This window comes from Pararge aegeria, chromosome 11 (genome assembly GCF_905163445.1).
Source record: "Pararge aegeria chromosome 11, ilParAegt1.1, whole genome shotgun sequence".
Lineage (NCBI taxonomy): Eukaryota > Metazoa > Arthropoda > Insecta > Lepidoptera > Nymphalidae > Pararge > Pararge aegeria.
The window spans coordinates 9327163-9349665 of NC_053190.1; the positions used below are offsets into that span (position 1 = coordinate 9327163).

Here is a 22503-nt window from a genome sequence, read left to right on the forward strand (position 1 = left end):
ATGGACAGATTCTATCAAGGACTAACGATTTAGGAGTAGTCCTAACGAATATCAATAGAAAGACTTCTATTCTAAACATTGATTCCGTAAATGGAGTACACAGGGGCACTTACTATTGTGTGGCGACGAACCCGGCTGGCTCCACCAATCACAGCGCTGTTCTTGAAGTTAACGGTAGTTAATCCGAAAAGTTCCGCTTATTTTCTTTTCTTTAACAGTTGTGTTACCCCAATTACCTAAAAACCTCATAGTAATACAATAGTATATTGCTTTTATTAGTCCCACCACAAATTACTCCGTTTGAGTTCGGTGAAGAAATCCTCAATGAAGGCGAAACAGCGTCAGTATCTTGTGTTATGAGCAAAGGCGATCTACCTGTCATATTTAAATGGCTATTCAATGGAGAAGAAATCAAGCCACGCAATAATCTCGGCGTAGTTCTTACTACGATAAGCAAGAAAACATCCATTCTAAACATTGAGGCAGTGAATTCAGTTCATCGAGGCTCATACACTTGTGAGATTAGGAACCAAGCCGGCCAAACGAATCACACCACCCTTCTCAGTGTTAACGGTTCGCTATTTAATAAGAATGGTTACATTTATTTTAAACGCTTTTCTATTACTGCAGTACCTCCCCAAATATTACCCTTCGAGTTTGGCGATGAACCCGCGAACGCTGGTGACACGGCATCGGTGCAGTGTGTTATGAATAAGGGTGACCTTCCTGCTAACTTTTCATGGAGCTTAAACGGAAGAAAAATCTCACCAACCAACTCTATGGGAATCGTAATAGGCAGCATGAGCCGAAAAATGTCCATCTTAAACATAGATTCTGTAAACGGAACGCACCGAGGAATATACGTTTGTCATGTAGAGAATTTAGCTGGACAAGTAAATCATAGTTCGGCACTGGAAGTTAACGGTCCTCATTCCATTATTATATTAGTTTATAGACTTTTTGCAACATTTTTACTTAACATATTGTATTAAAGTAGTTTTTTTACTACAGTTTTACCCCAAATCCACCCCTTCACTTTCGGTGACGAGCCAGCCAATGCGGGTGATACCGTTGGATTACAATGTATGGTGACTAAGGGTGACGTTCCATTGAATATTACGTGGTATCTAAACGGAAAGGATGTTAACAAAATTCAAGGAATCACCGTAACAAAGATCGGTCACAAATCGAGCAGTGTATCCATAGATTCTGTTTCATTCATACACACGGGATCTTATACTTGTTATGTAAGAAATCAAGCGGGCGATGCGAACTATTCAACTGAGTTAGTTGTCAATGGTAACTAGGCATTTCAAATTATAAATGGCTGCTTCTTATCGCATCAAAAATTAATTATTCCTTTCCAATATTCCTATTTCGTACGTTTATGCATAATATAATTGAAAGTAAACTTCTCTACGTCAACGCTAGTTTGTTCTCAACTGATTCTCTGGTGTTCTTTGCATAGTTCTACCGCAAGTAACGCCCTTTGATTTTGGAGAGGAAATACTCAATGCCGGCGACACCGTATCACTTACGTGTACAGTAGGAAAGGGGGACTTACCCTTAAAAATATATTGGCAACTGAATGAGCAACCTCTTAATTCTGGCAATGGTTTGTTGATAAATAGAAACGGAAAGAGAATATCTATCCTAAGCATAGAGAATGTTCAACATGAACATATTGGCAACTACACCTGCATTGCGGAAAACGAAGCTGGTCGCAGTAGTCACAGCGCGGGTCTCATTGTTAATGGTACTTGTCGGAATCCGTGAATCTTAGCTTCTGATCGCACGATACCTTACTACCTAGTGCATTATATTATTTTATGTTTTATATCTATGTTAACATTCCTTTTCCATTCAAAACGTTTCTTATTTTTAGTATTCGTGGGTCAATCTTATTTTCGTTTCTACTAATTATTTTTAATCACATTACAACTTACGGTTTCTTCCTCAACTGTTTAGTTGCCCCGCAAATAATGCCTTTCGATTTCGGCTCCGATCCTGTAAACGATCAAGAAATGGTCGTTGTTATATGCACTGTTAGCAAAGGAGATCTACCGTTAAGCATCCAGTGGTATTTCAACGAAAAGTCATTGAAGTCTAATGCCAATGGAGTACTGCTTACCAACGCTAAAAGAACTAGCCAACTTACTATAGAGTCAGTTACTCACCACAATCAAGGCAACTATACCTGTGCCGTGAAAAACCAAGCTGGAACAACGAATCATACGGCCGAATTATACGTTAACGGTACCTTCCTATCCGTGTTTCAAGCTTTACTTTTTTGCTCATTTTCTTAATTTTATGTCCTACCGCAGTCCCTCCGCAAGTAATGCCTTTTGAGTTCGGCGAAGAACCTGTTAATGCGCAAGAAATGGTTTTGGTCACGTGTACAGTAGTTAAAGGCGATCAACCCTTGAGACTAGAATGGTATTTTGAAGAAAACAAAATAAAACCTGGCGACCTTGGAATATCACTCATGAACACCAAACGCGCAAGTCAACTAAGTATTGAATCGGTTAGCCACCAAAATCAAGGAAATTATACTTGCGTGGTAACAAACCAAGCAGGCACAATGAACCATACTGCCCAATTATTTGTCAATGGTACACTTTAATATAATCCCTAATAGTCTTAAAGCCTTGTAGACTTGTAGTATGTTATGTTTGCTTCTCGATCCTAATCCTGAGTAACTTTGGCGGGTCATAATATTATTAATAATCATTCAAATATTTAGAATAAAAATATTGAGATGTCTTCACAACGAAAAAGAATTTTGTAATCAGGAATAAACAAAAGCATCATTTCAGTGGCACCGATCATAACGCCTTTTGAATTCGACGAATCTGTATATTTCGGTGAGGGCGTCCAAGTAATGTGCCACGTTCCAAAAGGAGATAAACCTTTAAGCTTCAAATGGAGTTTCAGTGGAGGAGATGTGAGTTTGCTCCCTGGGGTGAACATAATGAACGTTGGGGACATGGGTTCAGCTCTTATCATACCTTATGTGACAGCAAAACATTCCGGCAATTATACATGCACTGCATCAAACATTGTCGCCAGGGCTAGTCACCATGCATCGCTCAATGTGAAGGGTATACGCTCACGATGAACAACTTGTGCTTTTCGTGTTTTGTTGTTCCCTTATATCCTAAAGCATTTTATAAATTTTTTAAACAATTATTTAACAAAAGAATTGTGCATTTCCAGTGGCGCCTATAATATCCCCTTTTGAATTCGATGAAGCTGTTTTCTATGGAGAAAGCATACAGGTTATGTGCCATATACCCAAAGGAGACATGCCACTTTCACTTACATGGCTATTTCGTGACCGACCTATAGAAAAAAATAATGCAGTAATTGTAACGAAAGTAGGAGATAGAAGTTCTATCTTGGCTATTCCGTCCGTGTCAGAAAAACACACTGGCAATTACACCTGCACAGCGTCTAATACCGTAGCGAGCACAAATCACACTTCTAAATTAAATGTTCAGGGTACACTATTCATAATTTTATGTGTTAGTATTTTCATTTGAGTTTGTTTTATTTTCCCTGCCAGTTCCTCCGCACATCGTTCACTTTGAGGCTGAAGAGCCTGTTTTTGCCGGCGAGTCCGTACAATTGAACTGTCACGTATCTAAAGGCGACGCACCTCTTGCTATAACTTGGAGTTTCCATGGGAAGGAATTATCCTCTCATGAAGGAATTATGACGACGAAAATCGGCCAGCGAACGTCACTGCTTACTATTTCTATCGCCACAGCTAGCCATAGCGGCGAATATTCATGTCACGCCTCAAATAAAGCTGGCCTAGCTGTGCACTCTACCACAGTTAATGTCCACGGTATCTCGTAAATCCAATTAATATAAGATAGAACTTGCCTCTGCCGCACGTTGCACGCTTGCACATATAAAATACCTATATTAATAATATGAAATTGGCTTTCTGGATTAACAGTATTACCGTACATCGTACCCTTTGAAGCGGATGAGTCAGTTTATGCTGGAGAAACGGTCCAGCTTAACTGCCAAGTATCAAAGGGCGATTTGCCGCTTGACATTAAGTGGCATTTTCATGGCTTTGAGAATACGTCATCTCACCTTGGTATAATGACAACTAAAATGACATCGCGTACCTCATTCCTTTCAATCGCGGCGGCTAACGCTGGGCATAGTGGCAATTATACCTGCGTAGCTACCAACAGTGCCGGTTCCACTAACCATTCCACTGTTCTTAATGTTCATGGTCAGTTTCATTTTTATCATCATTCTCATGTTTGTTATACTTTTTATTTATCGCAGCCGTGTATATGCAAGAGATATGTCATTAAAATTAGCATGAATTTTGATTGCATATCTCAAAAGCAACGTTAGCTTATTCTTTTAAGTTGATCATAGTTATGTTCTCATACATTTTTGTTACTTGATAATTATAGTAGTACCGAACATATTGCCGTTCGACGTCGATCAAGCCCTGTTTTCCGGGGAGTCTGTCCAGATGATGTGCCACATATCAAAGGGAGATATTCCGTTGCAAGTCTACTGGGAGTTTAATGGGCATACACTATCACGCGAGTTAGGAACGTTTTCGAAAGTTGGAGACCGATCTTCCGTTTTGGTGCTGCCGTCCGTCACTGGCGCAAACAGTGGCAACTACACATGTAAAGCAAAAAATCGCGCCGGTGTCGCCTCCTACACAACTGTTCTAAAAGTAACCGGTATAAACATGCATTACCAAAAAAAAGGCCTATTTAGCAACTATTTTTATTTATTTAATTTTTTATGTAGTTAATTATTTTAATGTTTCAATTGCAAGTGGTTCCATACATAATCCCGTTCGAAGTCGAAGAGTCTATTTTTGCGGGCGAATCGGTGCATATCACTTGTCACGTATCAAAAGGAGATAGTCCCCTTCAGATAACATGGAGTTTCCAAGGCACTGAAATACCTTATCACAATAATATGGGTATAACTACTACTAAATTAGGGGAGAAAGCATCAGTCCTTAGCATACCGACAGCGATGGGCCAACACAGCGGAAACTACACGTGCACAGCCAGTAACCGTGCCGGACGCGCCCATCACTCCGCTCTCGTCAATATTCATGGTACTAGATGTCGCCCTACTCCTACCTTTAGCAAAATTCCACTGAAGTCGGAACGTGATAGATGTCTAATGCACGTTTAGATTTAATATTAGCGTTATTTTTTTTATTTTTTTCAATTAGTTCCACCCCACATAATGCCATTCGATATTGAGGAATCCCTATTCTATGGAGAATCAGTGCAAATGACATGCCACGCCAGCAAGGGGGATCGACCAATGTCCATCACTTGGACTTTCGAGGGTCAAGACCTCTCAACGGTTTCGGGTATCAAGACATTGAAGATGGCCGAACAGACATCCTTCCTAACCATAGCCTCAATTACGGGTGCTCACAGTGGCAATTATACTTGCATTGCAAGAAACAGAGCCGGGGAAGATAGATATACGACAACTCTACACGTTAATGGTATTTTAGTTCAATGTCCAAGCATGTATTTACATAAATCACTAACGTAATATATGCTATTTTGTTTGCTCAGTCGTTCCTCACATCAAACCTTTTGAATTGGACGAGGCCGTTTTCGCGGGAGAGTCTGTGCATCTCGATTGCCACGTGCCCAAAGGAGACGTACCTATGAACATAACATGGAGCTTTCAAGGCCACCTTTTAACACGTAGGATGGGTGTTAAGACAACAACGTTGAGTGAACGCGTCTCTGTATTAGATATTCCATCTGCTTCCGGAGCAAATAGTGGGAATTATACATGTACAGCTACGAACAGGGCAGGCACTGTTAACCATACAGCAACTCTTAATGTCATCGGTACTAGATTTAAATATTAAACCGGTGTTGCTTGCTTATTGTTTAGTTCCTCCCGTGGTCCAACCGTTTTCATTTGGAGAGGTAGCGATGAATTATGGACAAGTGGTAACCGCAGCTTGTTCAGTTATTGAGGGTGACCATCCGCTTCACCTGAAGTGGCTCTTCGACGATGAACCTATTAAACCCAGATCCGGGGTGACAGTATTTAACATTGGAGAAAGAAGTGCTATTCTTAGTATTGGGTCCGTAACACATAGTCATGCTGGAAACTACACATGTGTTGCTGAAAATGATGCCGGAACCCATTCTCATTCATCGGCATTAATTATAAACGGTGCTTAAAATATGTCCCCTAATACTTTCTTATAATAATTTTATGTTTATGTATTTGATTTTATTTATTTTAAAGTTTTGTATTATTGGTAAAGCAAGATAATGATATTCTTCCAGTCCCCCCAAACATTCTACCGTTCTCATTTGGCGAAAAACCTGCAAACGTCGGAGAGTATCTGCAGGCAGCGTGCACAGTAAATTTTGGTGACCTTCCGCTTACAATAGCTTGGACGTTTAATGGCCATTTGATATCACAAAGAAATAATGACTATACGATGACCAATTCTAAGCGTAGTAGTTTAATCATAATCGAATCAGTAGACGCGAAACATGCTGGTTCTTACACCTGCACTGGTGAAAATCGTGCCGGCCGTACTACTTACTCAGCCGACTTAGTCGTTTACGGTTAGTCGTTACGTTTAGTGGTAGAATCTTATTATTTAGTGACTTAGATGAAGTTTGTTTCAGTTCCTCCCAAGATTGCACCTTTCACTTCCGGTCCAGAACCGGCTTTCTTAGGAGACTACTTTGCGCTACAATGCATTATCACTCATGGTGACCAACCAGTTAAAATAGAGTGGACGGTTAACAATCAATCAGCCAATACAATCCTCGGAATCCGTGTCAGTAACATCGACAGAAGAAGTAGTGTACTTACTATAGAGTCAGTAGACGCCAAACACGCAGGATTGTATAACTGTACAGCAAGTAACGCCGGGGGCGTTGTTTCCCATGAAACCGAACTTGTTGTAAAGGGTGCGAAAAATTAATATTATGTAGTTACAATCTCTCTTATTAAAAATGTAAAATTCGTGTTTTTATATTTCTCGCTTCATATAAGATGTTTGCTGTCCCAGTTCCACCTCTGGTAGTGCCGTTCAGTTTCGGGGAGGTGCCTTCCAATCCTGGAGATGCTGCGGTAGTGAACTGCGTTGCGACCAAAGGAGATCTGCCACTTGAAATTTCTTGGACATTCAGCAGCGAAACTATAGACTCAAGTTTACATCGAGATATAATGACTACCCCGCTGGGCCCCCGAGCCTCTGTTCTCACGATCAACTCCGTCAGTGCAAACCATCAGGGAAACTACACGTGTATTGTACAAAATGCGGCCGGTCGCGCCGAATATGCAGCAACGCTAGTCGTAAATGGCATGTTAATAATACTTAATTTCATCAATAAATCGAAACGGGAACTAACATCACAGAATATTATAAGCACCAATATAGGCCCAATCCGATACACTATCAAAACACATTTTACATGTCCCCACAATCTACTAACAATGCTTGCCATGAAACGATTAAACCCGACCGTCTATGGTTCTTTCCAGTACTGCCCCGCATAGGCCCCTTCTCGTTCGAAACTCCTCTATATGCAGGCCAAGCGACTCAGGTTACTTGCTTGATATCGGAGGGAGATCTTCCCCTCGATATTCAATGGTACTTCGAAGGGCGACCCTTAAAAGAAATACCCGGTGTAATGGCAACTAAAATAGCACAGAGGGCTTCACTTCTGCTCATCGACCCAGCAGGGTGGTTGCACAGCGGCCAATACGTATGTCTCGCGCGTAATGCCGCAGGCTCTTCCAACTATTCCGCCTCATTAGAAGTACACGGTACATAATTAAGTATAATAGCACCTGTGATCCTTATATTATTGTCCTAGCACGGAACAGCTTTGCGTAGCTACCATATTGTGTGCTTTGTAATCGACCAGTTATTGACCAGTAAATACCTTTAATTAAATATTTGATATAACTTATCTACAACACCATGTATAATTACTTTATTATTAGCTATCAATAAAGAAGTTATCGTCGCGAAATGATAATGAATGTAATTCCGAAAAAGGTCGTTCGTAGGAACCGGCTGCGGCTATCATCGACGAAACCATTTCTTCTTCCATTCCTTCCTCGCATATTAGATGTTTTTCATTCCCTTCCATTTCCTTCTTCCTTCTTTATATTTATTTGTTTATCGATTGATTTGCATTTCTTGGTTTTGGTTCTACGTGCTGTCATGCTTGCTTAATAACCTTTCAATTGAAATAATGTGTTATCTATATATTAATACAATTATTGAGAAAGATGAGATAAAAATGTGATGAGATGTTTTATTGTTAGACATTACTTCAATTGATCGATATTATTATGATTTGCGATTAAGGCTTCATAGCTTCTTGTGGTTTTTTTTATTAACCTGTTTATTTCCACTTTTTTGTAGCTAGTTAAGCTTAATGGAATTTTTGATTTGCACTTTCTGTTTGTACAATACAAAAGCTTCTATGGCAATAGCTTTATCATTATGATAGATTACACAAAATATTTGTTATTTACCAGCTGGAATATGACCTGCTTCAATATATAAAATAAATTATTATATTTACCAGCATTTTCATTGTTATAGGAGCTTTTGTAATAAATTAAATTGCTGTATTTTAGCTAAATAAACTGGTGTATTTTAGAAAATTTACATGATCCAGTTTTCTTAACTTGCATAGAGTAAATGTTAATTTTCTTGTTTGTGAAAATTCATAGTTTCATGTAAAAATTTAATACATTTTTAAAGGATTTTCCTCCTCATTAAAGACAAATATTTATTTCAAACTACTGAACTAAATTTTATAAAAATTTTGTTACTTAATATACAAATTTTGATCAAAAAATGTTTTTAACTTATAAATTTGACAAAAAAATTAAAATTAAAATCGTTCTGATATTAAACATAGAATGCTTTTAGAATCACTGTATATGTTCATATCATGAAATGTTTGGTTTTATACTAATGAATTGGTAAACTTTTAGTGCCCCCACGTTGGATCTTAGAACCCACTGACAAAGCTTTTGCTCAAGGTTCAGATGCTAAGGTTGAATGTAAAGCCGACGGCTTCCCCAAGCCCCAAGTCACGTGGAAGAGGGCTGAAGGTAACGTTTTATTTATTATTCTATACTAAGTAAATATTGTGCTGCTAATAAAATTTAACGGATAACTTTCGGTCCTACAAATAGAAAAATATTTGTGAAAAGTTATTATAATTTGCGGCCGAGAGCTTAAAATGAAACCAATACGGCGGAAAATAAAACCAAGCCCAACTTTTAATATATCATACATACTAAGTCACAATATTTGAAAGACGTATTATTTTTATTTTAACAATACAGAAAATTAATGACTTATGATTCGGGCTTTGATACAGATAATTATGGTGACCCAACAAATGCTATAAGCCCTATCGTGCGGTCAACGCTCTCGCAGCGGCACGACGACTAAGCACAAATTTTATAGAAAAAATGTCGTAGTAACATTTCTAAATAATAATAAAGATAATAAGTTCTTTCTTTAGTTACGATACCGTCCCACCAAAAAGATAATGCGCGTTAATATTGAAACAACCTGTATTTAATAAACATTTGGCCGTCCTAATTAAGAATTTAAAAAATTACACTTTATTATAAACCTGGAAGGAATAAGAAACAGGTTAAACGAGATCATTTATGAATGTTTTTATTTATTTTTCAGGAGATACGCCTGGCGATTACAAAGACCTTAAACCCAATAACCCAAATGTAAAAGTTGAAGACGGAACTCTCATGATTGCCAATATCCAAAAAACAAATGAAGGATACTACTTGTGTGAGGCTGTTAATGGAATTGGATCAGGATTATCTGCAGTCATTTTGATCAGCGTTCAAGGTTCGTCTTCAACATAATTAGATGGCCATGAAAAATTATGTAATAAAAATTATGCTTATTTATTATGATATTAACTATTTTAAATATTAACTTTTACAGCACCACCCCAATTTGAAATTAAGATGAGGAACCAAACTGCACGCCGCAGTGAACCAGCTGTGTTACAGTGCCAAGCTAAGGGTGAAAAGGTAAATTGGAATGACTTATTCTCACCGTTTTATGTATATTTAGTTTCTAACGGTTTAACGCTTCAAATAATCCATGACAATTTTTTTTTATTATTAATAAGTTAGGTTCATATAATATTTTGCTTACAAATCAATTTCCCACTCAATGACACTGTTTTATGAAAACACATCACAAATATTCCATAAACACAAACTTGTATGTTTTTCAACAGCCAATCGGTATTATCTGGAACATGAACAACAAACGTCTCGAACCCAAATCCGACCCACGCTACACGATCCGCGAAGAGATTCTGCCCGGTGGTGTTGTATCTGATCTCAGCATACGGAGGACCGAACGATCTGACAGCGCTCTTTTCACCTGTGTCGCCACAAATGCATTTGGATCGGATGATACTAGCATCAACATGATCATTCAAGGTTTGTAAACATGTTTTATACTCATTTTTTTCATTTTGTCTGGTGAGAGACGTTTTACCCAGGCCTTTAACACTACCTTTGAAGATGTGATAGCTTAGTGGTTAGAATGTCAGCCGCCCTTTCAGTACCAGTATGCCTGAAAGTGATATCGCGATCAGTAGCAAACTATATCACCAAGAGAGTGTTTAGCGTATCCATTACTTACTATTTAACATTGTTGGTGACACCCTCACTTGTTTTTCTCGTACGTCGGAAGGTTGGCAGGTAGAAAATACTTTAGCATTAAGTCAGCGTTTTTAAACAGTTTTATGGTTGTGCAATAAAGTGAATAAATAAATAAATAAACTAAACTTTTCAGAGGTACCTGAAGCACCATATGGCCTGAAAGTATTGGACAAATCTGGAAGGACTGTACAACTTTCATGGGCAGCACCTTATGATGGAAACTCACCAATCAAGAAGTTCCTTATTGAGTACAAACGCGCTAAAGGCAATTGGGAAAAGGATATCGACAGGTATAAGTTTTAGTATCGAATTCCATGATCAAATGTTGAGTTATCATCTTAGGTTTCACTCAAAGAGCGACAAAACTCAGCCGTGACTTTTACTAGGGCACACCTTGCTTTCGAATTTGCGAAGCAAATTAATCATAAAAAATTAAATAAATTCAACAAAAATAATTACGTGCACAGCTTGTCAAATAAATCCTTGTGTACTAAGAGTTTAGACGCTAGACCTGTGTCTATTATAAATATTTGGTACGAAGTTCCAAATTCCACGATCTTGTGTCGCTTCTCGTCTGTCTACATAGTTAAGGGTCTAACATTGCTGCGGTTACGCGTAAATACATTCCACCCGTTGTTCACCGAGCCTTGTATCATTGCATCTTCTAACAGCTTCGCAACTAGTGGAGTTATGTCGATTATTATAGTTCTTCCACGGATACCGTAAGTTCCGATTTTATTATTTTAAAATACTCGCTCAATCCGCCACTGCATAGAAGCTCAGTGGCTTTCTTTTTAGGCCCACAATGAGTGGCAGCGCTTACACTTTACTTATACCTTTTTATTTTTGCAGAGTTTTGGTACCCGGAGACGCGACTGAAGCAGGAGTGTTCAGTTTACGACCAGCGACCGCTTATCACATCAGAATCGTCGCAGAGAACGAACTTGGAACTTCTGAACCATCTGAGACCGTGACTATTATCACTGCCGAAGAAGCACCCACTGGTATGCCGCAAGACGTCAAGGTCGATGCCGTTGACAAGCACACGCTCCGTGTCACCTGGAAACCCCCTCAACCTCAGGATTGGAATGGTGAACTCCAAGGGTAAATATCCGGCAATACTTTAATGTAGAATAGAGCTTATACTGATACATAAAACTACTACCTTTAACAGTGTCACGGGGAATAAATCATGGCCATAATGCTCTGCGAAATTGAATTCTTAACTAAGTTTTTTTTCGAGGCGACATGTTTGAGAGTATAAAATATGTCTCGAAAAACTCTCTCGTATGTTGGACCTCCAAAGAATAGTAATCACCTCATACCAAAGAATAGTAATCAATTTCGGTCCTATTTGGCCGAAGCTAGTAAAACATGATGTTAGTAAAAGCATGATGGTAGCTAAATTAACATATTATGTTTGTTCTAGATACTACGTCGGCTACAAACTAGCTTCAAGCAACAAGTCATTCGTTTTTGAAACCGTTGACATCTCCAAGGAATCTGGAAAAGAACACCATTTGGACATTTTTAATCTGAAGTAAATATTATTTTATGATTTTTTACATAAATTGGATGAAATTTATCTAACATAATCAATTTAATGAAAGGGCATTTAGTCATCCTGCGCAGTAAACCATTACGACTGTTAACTAATAAGCTTATGAATATTTATATTGTGTAAGCATTAATTACACTTAGGCGTACAATATAAAACAATTACTTATATCATTATCGTGTGTATTCGATAGAACTCATGTCAGACTTTCTTATTTCAGAAATGATGATCATTGCGATAATGTTAACCATCCATTTGTACTTTCTAGGACTTACACCCAATACGCTATCGTAGTTCAGGCATTCAACAAAATGGGTTCCGGTCCAGTTTCCAACGAAGTACGAGCCTACACAGCCGAAGGAGCACCCTCAGCCCCACCTCAGGATGTCCTTTGCACAACTCTCACCGCCCAAACCATCCGCGTTTCCTGGGTATCCCCACCCCTTGCAGCTGCCAATGGACTGATCAAGGCATACAAAGTTATCTATGGACCAAGTGAAACCTGGTATGGTAAGTCGAAGAATTCATGCTACATTTCCATTATCTAATTGAGTCAATCTGTATTGAGTATGATGACAACGTAATAGCTCCTTAAGTTCTCCAATCACGAAAGTTGCAATTGAGAAGAGGATTGCAAAGTATCTTACGATTAATGAAAGGACACTAAAAACACACAGATTCAGACAATTTTCGCTGAGCATGTAGACCTGCCCTTTCACTGACCTTTTTTCCATCATTGTGATTTGTGAAACAAACTGCACTAATGATATTTTTCTTCTAGACGAGAAAACGAAGGACACCAAGATCACTGCAAGCAGCGAAACCATCCTCCATGGCCTGAAGAAATTCACCAACTACTCTATGGAAGTTCTAGCGACCACCAACGGAGGAGATGGTGTCCGATCTGCCCCGATCCATTGCCAGACCGAACAAGACGGTGAGTAAATCACTTAAAACAGTATTATCTTGAAATTACAGTTTATTTGACGTATCTACCTTGACATGCTAAAAATAAGGATTATAATTCTGTAACAAAACGTTAACAATATTGTAATAAGTAATACGCCCCTTTCCCGAGGAATATAAATTAAGTTTCAGTAGCTATTTGCCATTGCATAAAGAATATTTCAACATTGTCTCGTTGAATAGTTACATCATAAATAAATTCGCGGAACAGAATTGTCTCAGTCCCAGATAAGCCCATGCCGCGTTTCCTGTACTCAACATTGGGCAGATAAAAAAGCATATAAATCAGTCATATAAATATTATATTCAAATACTATAAACGTTTATTAATATTAAACCAACGAAAAATTTTTCTAGGGAAATAATAATTACAAGCTAAAATTAACGTTAACAATAAATATATATATTTTATATTTATATGTTAAGAAAATTTAAGTATTGGTAAGATCGAAAATTTAGATGTCACGCAAAGATGGCTAGCTTTTGTTTGTATTGCAAGTAAATAAATACCAGGGCCTATTTGAGAAAATTTAACTAATGGTAGGTCTAATTAGACCCAAAATTTAGATAAGAAGTGAAGGCAACATTCTATAGACTTTATGTTATTTTACTACAGTTCCCGAAGCACCCCGTGCCGTGAAAGCCCTAGTTATGGGAGCTGATTCGATTCTGGTGTCGTGGAGACCTCCCGCGCAGCCCAACGGTGTTGTTACCCATTACAATGTTTACACGCAAGCACAGAACGCCGAACCTCATCCCAACAAGGTAACAAAACATATTCTGCGAATATTAAAGTTCAAACACTGATACTTCTATCATTTTGGTTCAATATTACTTTATTATTGTGATTATGGTTTAAGATGGTTAATATTTTCAAATACGCATTTCTGGCGATAGGAATAGGTAGATAGGAATTTTCAATTTCTTATTCTTTGCTTTTTAATGTGCGCCATTAAACAAAGATCGTATCATACAGAATGCTTTAGTGAATAAAAGATGACTAGGCCAACCAACAATCATAAACAACAATAGACAATTATCAGGTGGTCGGTAAATACCCAGCCCTACATATTGGTAGCGATAGTTAAAGGACGAGAGGTGGATTTACCAAGGAGGTGAAGTTATCTCACATACTTGTAATTTATTTTGGAGTGATCTTTAAGTATCACCAATTATTGAAAATTACTTGGTTTAATAAAATTATATGGCTAGGTACCCGCATCACAAACAAGCTACTCAGCGACTGAACTGAAGGCCGGCCGCTACGACTTCTGGGTGACTGCTTCGACTATCATCGGTGAAGGACAACCCTCAGCCACCGCCTCTTGCAGCGCTAGTGACAAAGGTAACTAAAGTATCCAAACAGAACAGCAGCTCATAAGATATGATCTCAAATAACTTAACGGTCTTAATATACATTTAACGGAATTTACATAAGTACAGATGGATGGAGTAGTTGGGGCAAGATCAACGTTCAAGTCAAGTAGCCTTGGAAAAAATTGTATATTAGTTGAATAACACGCTACAGGCTAATCTAACAAACTTATCAATTAAAACATATTGCTTTTTCGCTCTTAGCCTCACTCAAAGCGGGGGAATATCAACATATTACCTTGCTTAGAGTCCGGTGTTTACCACAATACATTTGGTACTATGCCTCGTTGCTGTGATTTCGAAGACGTTTTAGATTTTATTTTAGGGTATTTTTTTTTACGAATATGATTTATTAAAGAATCAGTTACCAAAATTATAATAAATAAACATTGTGGTTTTAAGAAAACGAGTCAGTTCTGCCCATAATTATACCGTTAAACACAAAAAGAACTCATCTTTATTTTATTTTTATCCGTGCAGTTCCCGCCAAGATTGCCTCATTTGACGAATCATTCACCGCTACCTACAAGGAAGATGTCAAACTGCCTTGCCTCGCTGTTGGTGTTCCTCCGCCTAACATTCTCTGGAAGGTAAAGTGAATATTTTTAATTAAAGCAACAAGAGAATTAGGTTTCCGAATGATAGATATGCAGTTATTAAAATTGATCACACATAAAATTAACTTACTTACATTTTGGCAGCGAAAACGTTATGTGCACTTCTGAAGCCAAGGCGCAAAGATCACGTTATTTTAGCAAGACTTAGCGTCTAGCAAGAGGCGTACTGTGAGTAAAGTATTCTTGGGGCATCCAACAGGGAAATTCTCTTTTTGAGAGACTTCTGAAGGCGCCTGGCACCAAGAGGCGTATAGTTAACATGATTTACTTCTGGGCTTGCAATCTAAGACAAACTTTGGCCATCGGAGTAAATTATTTAAAGGCTTACACAATGTTTAGGTAAAAGGTCATCCTCTCGAAGCATCAGAACGCGTACGTCAACTCCCCGAAGGTTCTCTCCAAATTGCTGGTGTTGCTCGTGAAGACGCCGGCGAATACTCTTGCCACGTGGACAACCAATTCGGCACCGATACCGTTACACACACGCTCTCCGTACTTGGTAAGATCTCATTTCTGCTCGACAACAAGATAAGATTATTTAGACTTAACTGTCTACACTCAACTCAACCCCAAAATTATTTTGACGAATCCACAAAAACATGGGAACCTCTTAGATTTTCGAAATAATGAAGACTTAAGTATGTCCTTTAAATAGAAGCGTTTTTTGAAAGACTGAATTCTGTCGTTCAGTTTTATTTGGACAATAAAAAAGAAATCGTGGCGAAAACGCTATCAGTAATGTTTCCTTTGTGCTTGCTTAACCGAGTTTCGTTGAAAGCGAACCACAGATAAAAAAACACTATTATTTTTAAATTATAAATCATTATTTAATAAAAATAATGACGGACTAAGCAGATGCTTAAAACTCTATACCCCTATTTCAGTCATATAGGTAAAATCATAAATATAGAAGTATTTCTTCCACAGCGCCTCCTTTCCCCCCTCAACTGAGCATCGCATCGTCCTCTGTGTCGTCATTAACGCTGCGTCTAAAGCCTTCCCTGGAAGCCGAGCAGTCGCCTGCCGCCGGGTACACCATCCACTACAAACAAGAATTCGGAGACTGGGAAACTGTGCAGGTATAACTGCAATGCAAGTGTGAACTGCAAGTGCTAGTGTGAACTGCAAGTGTAAACTGCAATGTATGTCATGTTGTCACCGCTATCATATGCGGCATTCATTACAGTTAAACTAGAAGGTGCAATTGGTCGGCCTTATCGCTACATAGCAATCTCTTCGAGGCAACCCAAGGCAAGATTGTGGGCTAGTGGGCATTGTGATTTTCTGTTAAGAAGTTTTCAGTAACAGTCTGGAGGAAGGGAATTGGCGGTGTCAACCCCCGTGCCGCAGAGCACATTAAGCCATCGGTATCGGTTGCTAGGAGTAGCTTGTGACAGCAGTAGGACACAAATAGGCCGCAGATGATGATGCTCATGTAATTCCGCTTTACTTTCAGATACCAAGCAATACTGACACTTACACATTGGAAAATTTGTTCTGCGGATCCAGATATCAGCTCTATGTTACTGCTTATAATAGGTAAAATACTTTTTCTATAGTTTGATCATTGGTGTACGAAGGAATTGTTTCATTACTAGCTGAATAAGTCATTTGGTTGCGTTGTGGGACAATTTGGTGTAAAAAAAAAAAGTTCTTTTTTGTCAATTTCTTTTGAGGTTAAGTTAGTAGGTTTGCAATCATATCGAATTAATAATAGCTGAAGATCAACTGATAGAATATCAACTGCTCATAACCTTCTTCAAAATGGCAGAGTTATGAGCTAACAAACATTAAAAAAAAATTGTAAAGGTATTTGTCTTTTCTTCACATTAACTTTGCCCGAGGAAATTCTGACTACGCTCCATAAGTCTAGCGCCTTAGAATCTAACGATTAAAGCAAGCAGAATATAACCCCATTCTACTTGCTTCTTGAATCAGTGGTGTATAAGATACATTGAAGACAATAGTTAGACATAGTCATGAACATCGCAAACCTAATACTACTTTTCATGCTACCTAAAAGTAGGCTTCGATTTTTCCCGAGATATTTATTTTTTCGTTACTGATATATATTTAAAAACTATGATCTAAAATATTATCAAATACGAAATATTTCCAACAGCAACACTATTGTAGATTAAGTCTGGTGCACCAGACTTAATCTACTAGAATACAGCTTAACCGATTTGCTTATCCGATGGATCATTTTTTTTTTTTCCCACATACAAATATTTTAATATCACTACTCTTTACTTTAACAGCATCGGTACCGGCGAAGCTTCTGACGTTGTGATCGCAAGAACCCGCGGCTCCAAACCCCCCGTACCCCGTGCCGCTGACTTCATCGAAGTGGGCTCATCCTCCGTGACTCTACACTTAAAACAATGGCTCGACGGTGGATGTCCTATGAGCCATTTCGTCGTTGAAAACAAAAAGAAGTGAGTAAACACGCAGTAACTGTAGACAACAAAACAAGGACAAATAGAAAGAGAACATAATAATATAAAAGGCGGTTTTATTGCTTTGTAACGATCTCTACGTTCTAAACTTTGCAGGGTTTCAGCAGTTTCAATATCTTGCAATGAGCATCTTTTTTATGACTATTTTTTTTAAAACTGAGAATTCCCATACAAAATGTAGTAGAAAAAAGTCAAGTTTTGTTTTGAACTGTTAGTTGAGTGTTCGGAAAGCGGTGAAGCAGTGGTAGCCTGGTGGGTTAGGCTGTTCCTTTCAATGGGACCGAGTTTGATCCCCGGCAATTTGAGTTTGACCTCTAACTTTTCGGAGTTATGTGCTATTTAAGCAATCAAATCATTTGATTCAACGGTGAAAAAAAACATCGTGAGGAAACCTGCATGCTTGAGAGTTCTCCGTCTTCACGAGGGCTTGTGGTCTACCTATTCGAAACCAGCCTAACCATTACCATCAGGCATCAGCAGAGGTGATGATAAAGAGTATTTGAAATTATTCGTTATATAATGAGCCGTTTTTTGTAAAATAATAAATTCCGTCAATTTTATTGGTTTTCACGTTAAGTACGTACACACTGGTTCTTTTACTACATAATTTAATAACTCTTATTTTTCACGGGCACTTTTTGACAACCGTTAGAATGTATGGTAGCTAGTGTATTATTGAAAGAAGACAACTCATAAAACGAATTATTCCCTAGGGGCGCCGCCGAATGGAATCAGATCTCGAACGCTGTGAAGCCCGGTGGTAACTTTGTCGTACTCGGTAAGTGATTGTAGTCATTTCTAGTTAAATGTGTGCTACGAAAAATTTCATTAAACAATATTGAAAATGAAATTTTATTGTTATTTACCCATTATTTTTTAGACCTGGAACCCGCCACATGGTATGTCCTTAGAATCACCGCACACAATAACGCTGGATTTAACGTCGCTGAATACGAATTCGCTACTCTCACTATGACTGGAGGTACGTATTGTGTAACTTAGCTGGTGGATGAAGGTCAAATTGAATGCGCTCGTAAATAGAAGCCACCTCTATCTCCATCACCTGTAAGTTATGTCCGTTTTAAGCAATTGAAATAACACTTGCTTCAACAATAAAGGAAAACATCGAGAGTTCTCATCGGTTCGGTTCGGTTATATAGGTCAGTCTCCCAAGGGCCCTGTTATATAAACGCAAAATAGTGACAAACCTAAGAGTAATTATATTCACCCATTTTTTATGTTTAACTCGTTAAAGATGTACCATAGCTACGTCTCTTTACGAGCGCATTCAATTAACCTGTAACACTATAAAATGTAGTGTCCATTTATGACTTTTATATAAATTATTATTATATAAAATATTATTATTATTAGGGTAGTTGGCATTACACAATATTAAAGCAACGAAAACTGAATTTAGTAAAATAACCTATAAATAAAGTACCTGAAATGCATTGCCTTGAGAAACAGATATTATAAAACAGTTATTATTTCACATTTCAAACTTAAAAATCAGTCATTTTGTGTTACTATATCAAAGGCTTGCATTTCAGGTACTATCGCGCCGGCGCGCGAAGTTGGAGACGGAAACCTAACACCGGAGCAAACCCTCAAGATTATTCTATCCCACCTTAACTTGATCGTACCCGTTGTGGCCGCCATACTCGTGATAATTATTGCAATTGTCGTTGTATGCGTAGTCCGGGGCGCAAGGGATCGTCACCACAAAGGTAAAGCATTTAATCTGTTCAGGAACGATTGCTCCATTGCCCGGAAACGCTGCTGACAAGGAACTCCCTCCGTGGGTTAAGGCCTGGCTCGAACCTGAAGTTTTAGTACCAATCCTGGCGACCGTAGTGGTGTTTATCGTCGGAATGGTTGTGATCTGTTTGACCTTGGCGCGCAGAAACACGCCGCATCGCCTGCGAGGTCAGAAGGACCTGTACTGTATGTATGGTGGCATGAACACCGCTTTATTTGTTATTTTTACCATCGTCCATCTTTTTTTCCATCGTCTTTATTTGTGGTTTTATTTATGATCATTAGACATTTAGATTAATCCGAGTAATTCAGTTCAAAATCGAGCTTTTATAAATATGTTGCAATGTTTCAATTTCATTAGAGCTGGGTATTATAGAAAAAAAATTAAAGCGTTATAACGAGTCCGACTAATGAATATTGTATCTACCTTGTCCATGTAGTAGCTTTCGTAAACACATATGTAAACTAATATTGGTAGCCGATAAAAGATATAAAACCCCCAATGTTAATATGTTTTATGCTAGAGATACATTATCATTCTTTAGGCATTTCATATTCGTACTCGCATGTAAATTAGGCTACATAATTCTTTATTTTGATCAAAACTCATAGTTTATTATAATTTTGCAATATCCTTAGCTTTAGACAAGATAAATAATAAAATGTGCTTATATCAGGAATTGACATATTTTAATACATACACATGTAAACGTTATATTAATTCACTGGTAATTAAAAAATAAAAAATATTTGTATTCTAATATATAAATTTCTGTATAAAACTCGCCATTCTTTAAATTTTTGTATTAGCTTTAACCAATCCAGCAAGGTAACGTCTTATGTTGTGAATATCCCAAATACTGTTATGGTCTGAATTTATAGTACTCAAATTGCATATTTGACTTTTAATCGTAAAGACCCCGATATTGGAAAACTACCCTGGCCTTATGACAGCAAACTGTAAAATATTGCGATTGTCACATTTTTTCGCGTTGCGTTCATTCATAGACTATCGGGCTGGGGTTATTTCCTATTATTTTATATTATTTCATTGAATGTATCTTGAATCTACAATTAATAGACACTAGCTGATCCGTGCAACTTCGCTGCACCAAATTGGTTATTACCGGAAAACACAAATAAAATGACACTTTCTAAAAACGAATCCTAGATAGATCGATTAAACGCCCCCGAAACCCCCTGTATACTAAATTTCATGAAAATCGTTGGATTCCGATATTCCAATTATATATATACAAGAATTGCTCGTTGAAAGATATAACATAATGTAATTACAAAAAATACGCTTACGCTTAAATCCCACAGAGAAATAATTGTCGCTACACCTTGTACGAGGTTTTATATGGTTTTAGATGACGCAGTATACAACGCATCAGGCGCCGCTCTCGGTGCTGGAGGAACTTTGGACAAACGCGGCGGCCTTCGCGACGAACTCGGCTACATTGCACCCCCTAACCGTAAACTGCCCCCTGTACCTGGCTCCAACTACAATACCTGCGACCGAGTTAAGCGACAGGCTGTTATCAGTGAGTACCTCATCACCATGCCTATTTCTGCCGCCAAGCAGCCCAAACTGTGTTTCTGTCTGAAGTAAGTGGTTGCCGGTGCAATAACATGCACATGGCCTTGTGATTGATGAACACAGGGCAGTATTATGCAGGACGTTCCCCTGCATACCTTGCGAAGTGTTGCTGAGTTCATAGGCGATAGGTTTCCACTCACCAATTGTTACTATATAAAAAACCAAGAGTCATGAAATAAAACTTTATTATTATGAAGAGAGTTAAACACACAGAGCTAAATGGCGACGGGCGGGGGCCATAATTTTTCTATAGTTTTATTTTATTACACATGTCCAACAGATTCCGCTACGGACTTAGTTCTGATTGGGTAGTCTGTAAAGCATGTTAAATACTAAATCTTTTTTTCATAATTTCCCGCCCCCTATTGCTTACCCGCAGATAGTATAACAACATTTAGTTTTTAATTAATATAATAAACGTGACCATTTCAATAAGGTTATATTAGTTGAATATTTGAACTACCTCCGCTTTCGACCTTGAACGTCTGTAGATTTTATAAATCGGCTGTGGGAATTAGGAAGAAAGGCGCGGCGTATGAAATTGGTTCGGACAACCCAAGTAGTTGGCTTGGGTTGTCCGAACCAATTTCACTAACACATACTGTTGTTGTTTCTTGAGTCCACCGATTAAACGTAACTGTTTCTATTTCGATTTTCAGGATCCCCTTTACGTTATATCTGTACAATACTTTTTTAAAGTAACACATTATTTTATTATTTGCAAGATAAGTATACTTTTTTATCTTTTGATAGAAAGTAGAAACCAGGATAAACATGAAGGATATAATATTATAATAGTCTTTCTCAGTTTTATATAGGTAGGTACTTAGTGCACGAAATTATGGAACCTAATCATGCCATTCTAGCTTTGCCTCTTTTATTTTTTTACCACTTATCAAGCCATGTTGTAGAAAGCAAACTTAAACACTTCAGTATATAGTCTTCAAATTGGCTTATAGATTATGTTAAATACTCCCGAACTAATATATTACTTATAGATACTTTCTTTTTTAAACTTGAAGGTCCACAGATTAAATTTGATTTTAATTGTTAATTTTATCACATAGCGCACGACAACCATTTAATTTTTTGCTTTGATTGTTGTTGTCTGCCATCATTAATTTATGGCACTTATCCTTAGTTTTAATACGTAATTATTATTTTGGTGACAGCCCTCCCGCTTTTATGTTTTGGCTTATTCTCCTATCCTAAACTTTAATTTCATTTTATCTTTTTCTTTAATGCCAATTTATTTTCAAAACATTTTCAACCGAGTAGAGGATACGTCAAAACATACAGGTATGTCTAAAAATATGGTGTAGGGTTAAAAGTTCTCGCACAATATCTCACAAAAGCGCTTCGGCACTCAAAATACCCATGAGATACTACACAAGATGACTATTATTTGAGTCTAGTTTCAAGGTTATG

The 22503-nt window shown here is 37.9% G+C and overlaps 1 protein-coding gene across 6 annotated transcripts in view; it reads left to right on the forward strand.

Annotated features, from left to right (window-relative positions):
• Positions 1 to 22503, forward strand: part of LOC120627257 (Down syndrome cell adhesion molecule-like protein Dscam2) — a 78605-nt gene that overhangs the window by 46160 nt on the left and 9942 nt on the right. For 3 of the 6 annotated variants that reach the window (XM_039895167.1, XM_039895168.1, XM_039895173.1), the window contains exons 14-34: positions 7067 to 7360; positions 9016 to 9135; positions 9731 to 9904; positions 10004 to 10092; positions 10305 to 10512; positions 10871 to 11027; positions 11590 to 11841; positions 12167 to 12277; positions 12564 to 12805; positions 13077 to 13232; positions 13878 to 14026; positions 14474 to 14606; positions 15116 to 15225; positions 15592 to 15751; positions 16180 to 16331; positions 16709 to 16791; positions 17514 to 17690; positions 18425 to 18489; positions 18592 to 18693; positions 19464 to 19658; positions 20846 to 21019. In XM_039895167.1, coding sequence (XP_039751101.1) covers positions 7067 to 7360; positions 9016 to 9135; positions 9731 to 9904; positions 10004 to 10092; positions 10305 to 10512; positions 10871 to 11027; positions 11590 to 11841; positions 12167 to 12277; positions 12564 to 12805; positions 13077 to 13232; positions 13878 to 14026; positions 14474 to 14606; positions 15116 to 15225; positions 15592 to 15751; positions 16180 to 16331; positions 16709 to 16791; positions 17514 to 17690; positions 18425 to 18489; positions 18592 to 18693; positions 19464 to 19658; positions 20846 to 21019 — 3303 coding nt within the window. Of the gene's footprint in view, positions 1 to 1011; positions 1300 to 7066; positions 7361 to 9015; positions 9136 to 9730; positions 9905 to 10003; positions 10093 to 10304; positions 10513 to 10870; positions 11028 to 11589; positions 11842 to 12166; positions 12278 to 12563; positions 12806 to 13076; positions 13233 to 13877; positions 14027 to 14473; positions 14607 to 15115; positions 15226 to 15591; positions 15752 to 16179; positions 16332 to 16708; positions 16792 to 17513; positions 17691 to 18424; positions 18490 to 18591; positions 18694 to 19264; positions 19442 to 19463; positions 19659 to 20845; positions 21020 to 22503 lie in introns of all 6 variants that reach the window. The other 3 variants (XM_039895170.1, XM_039895171.1, XM_039895172.1) reach the window with 3 other exon arrangements.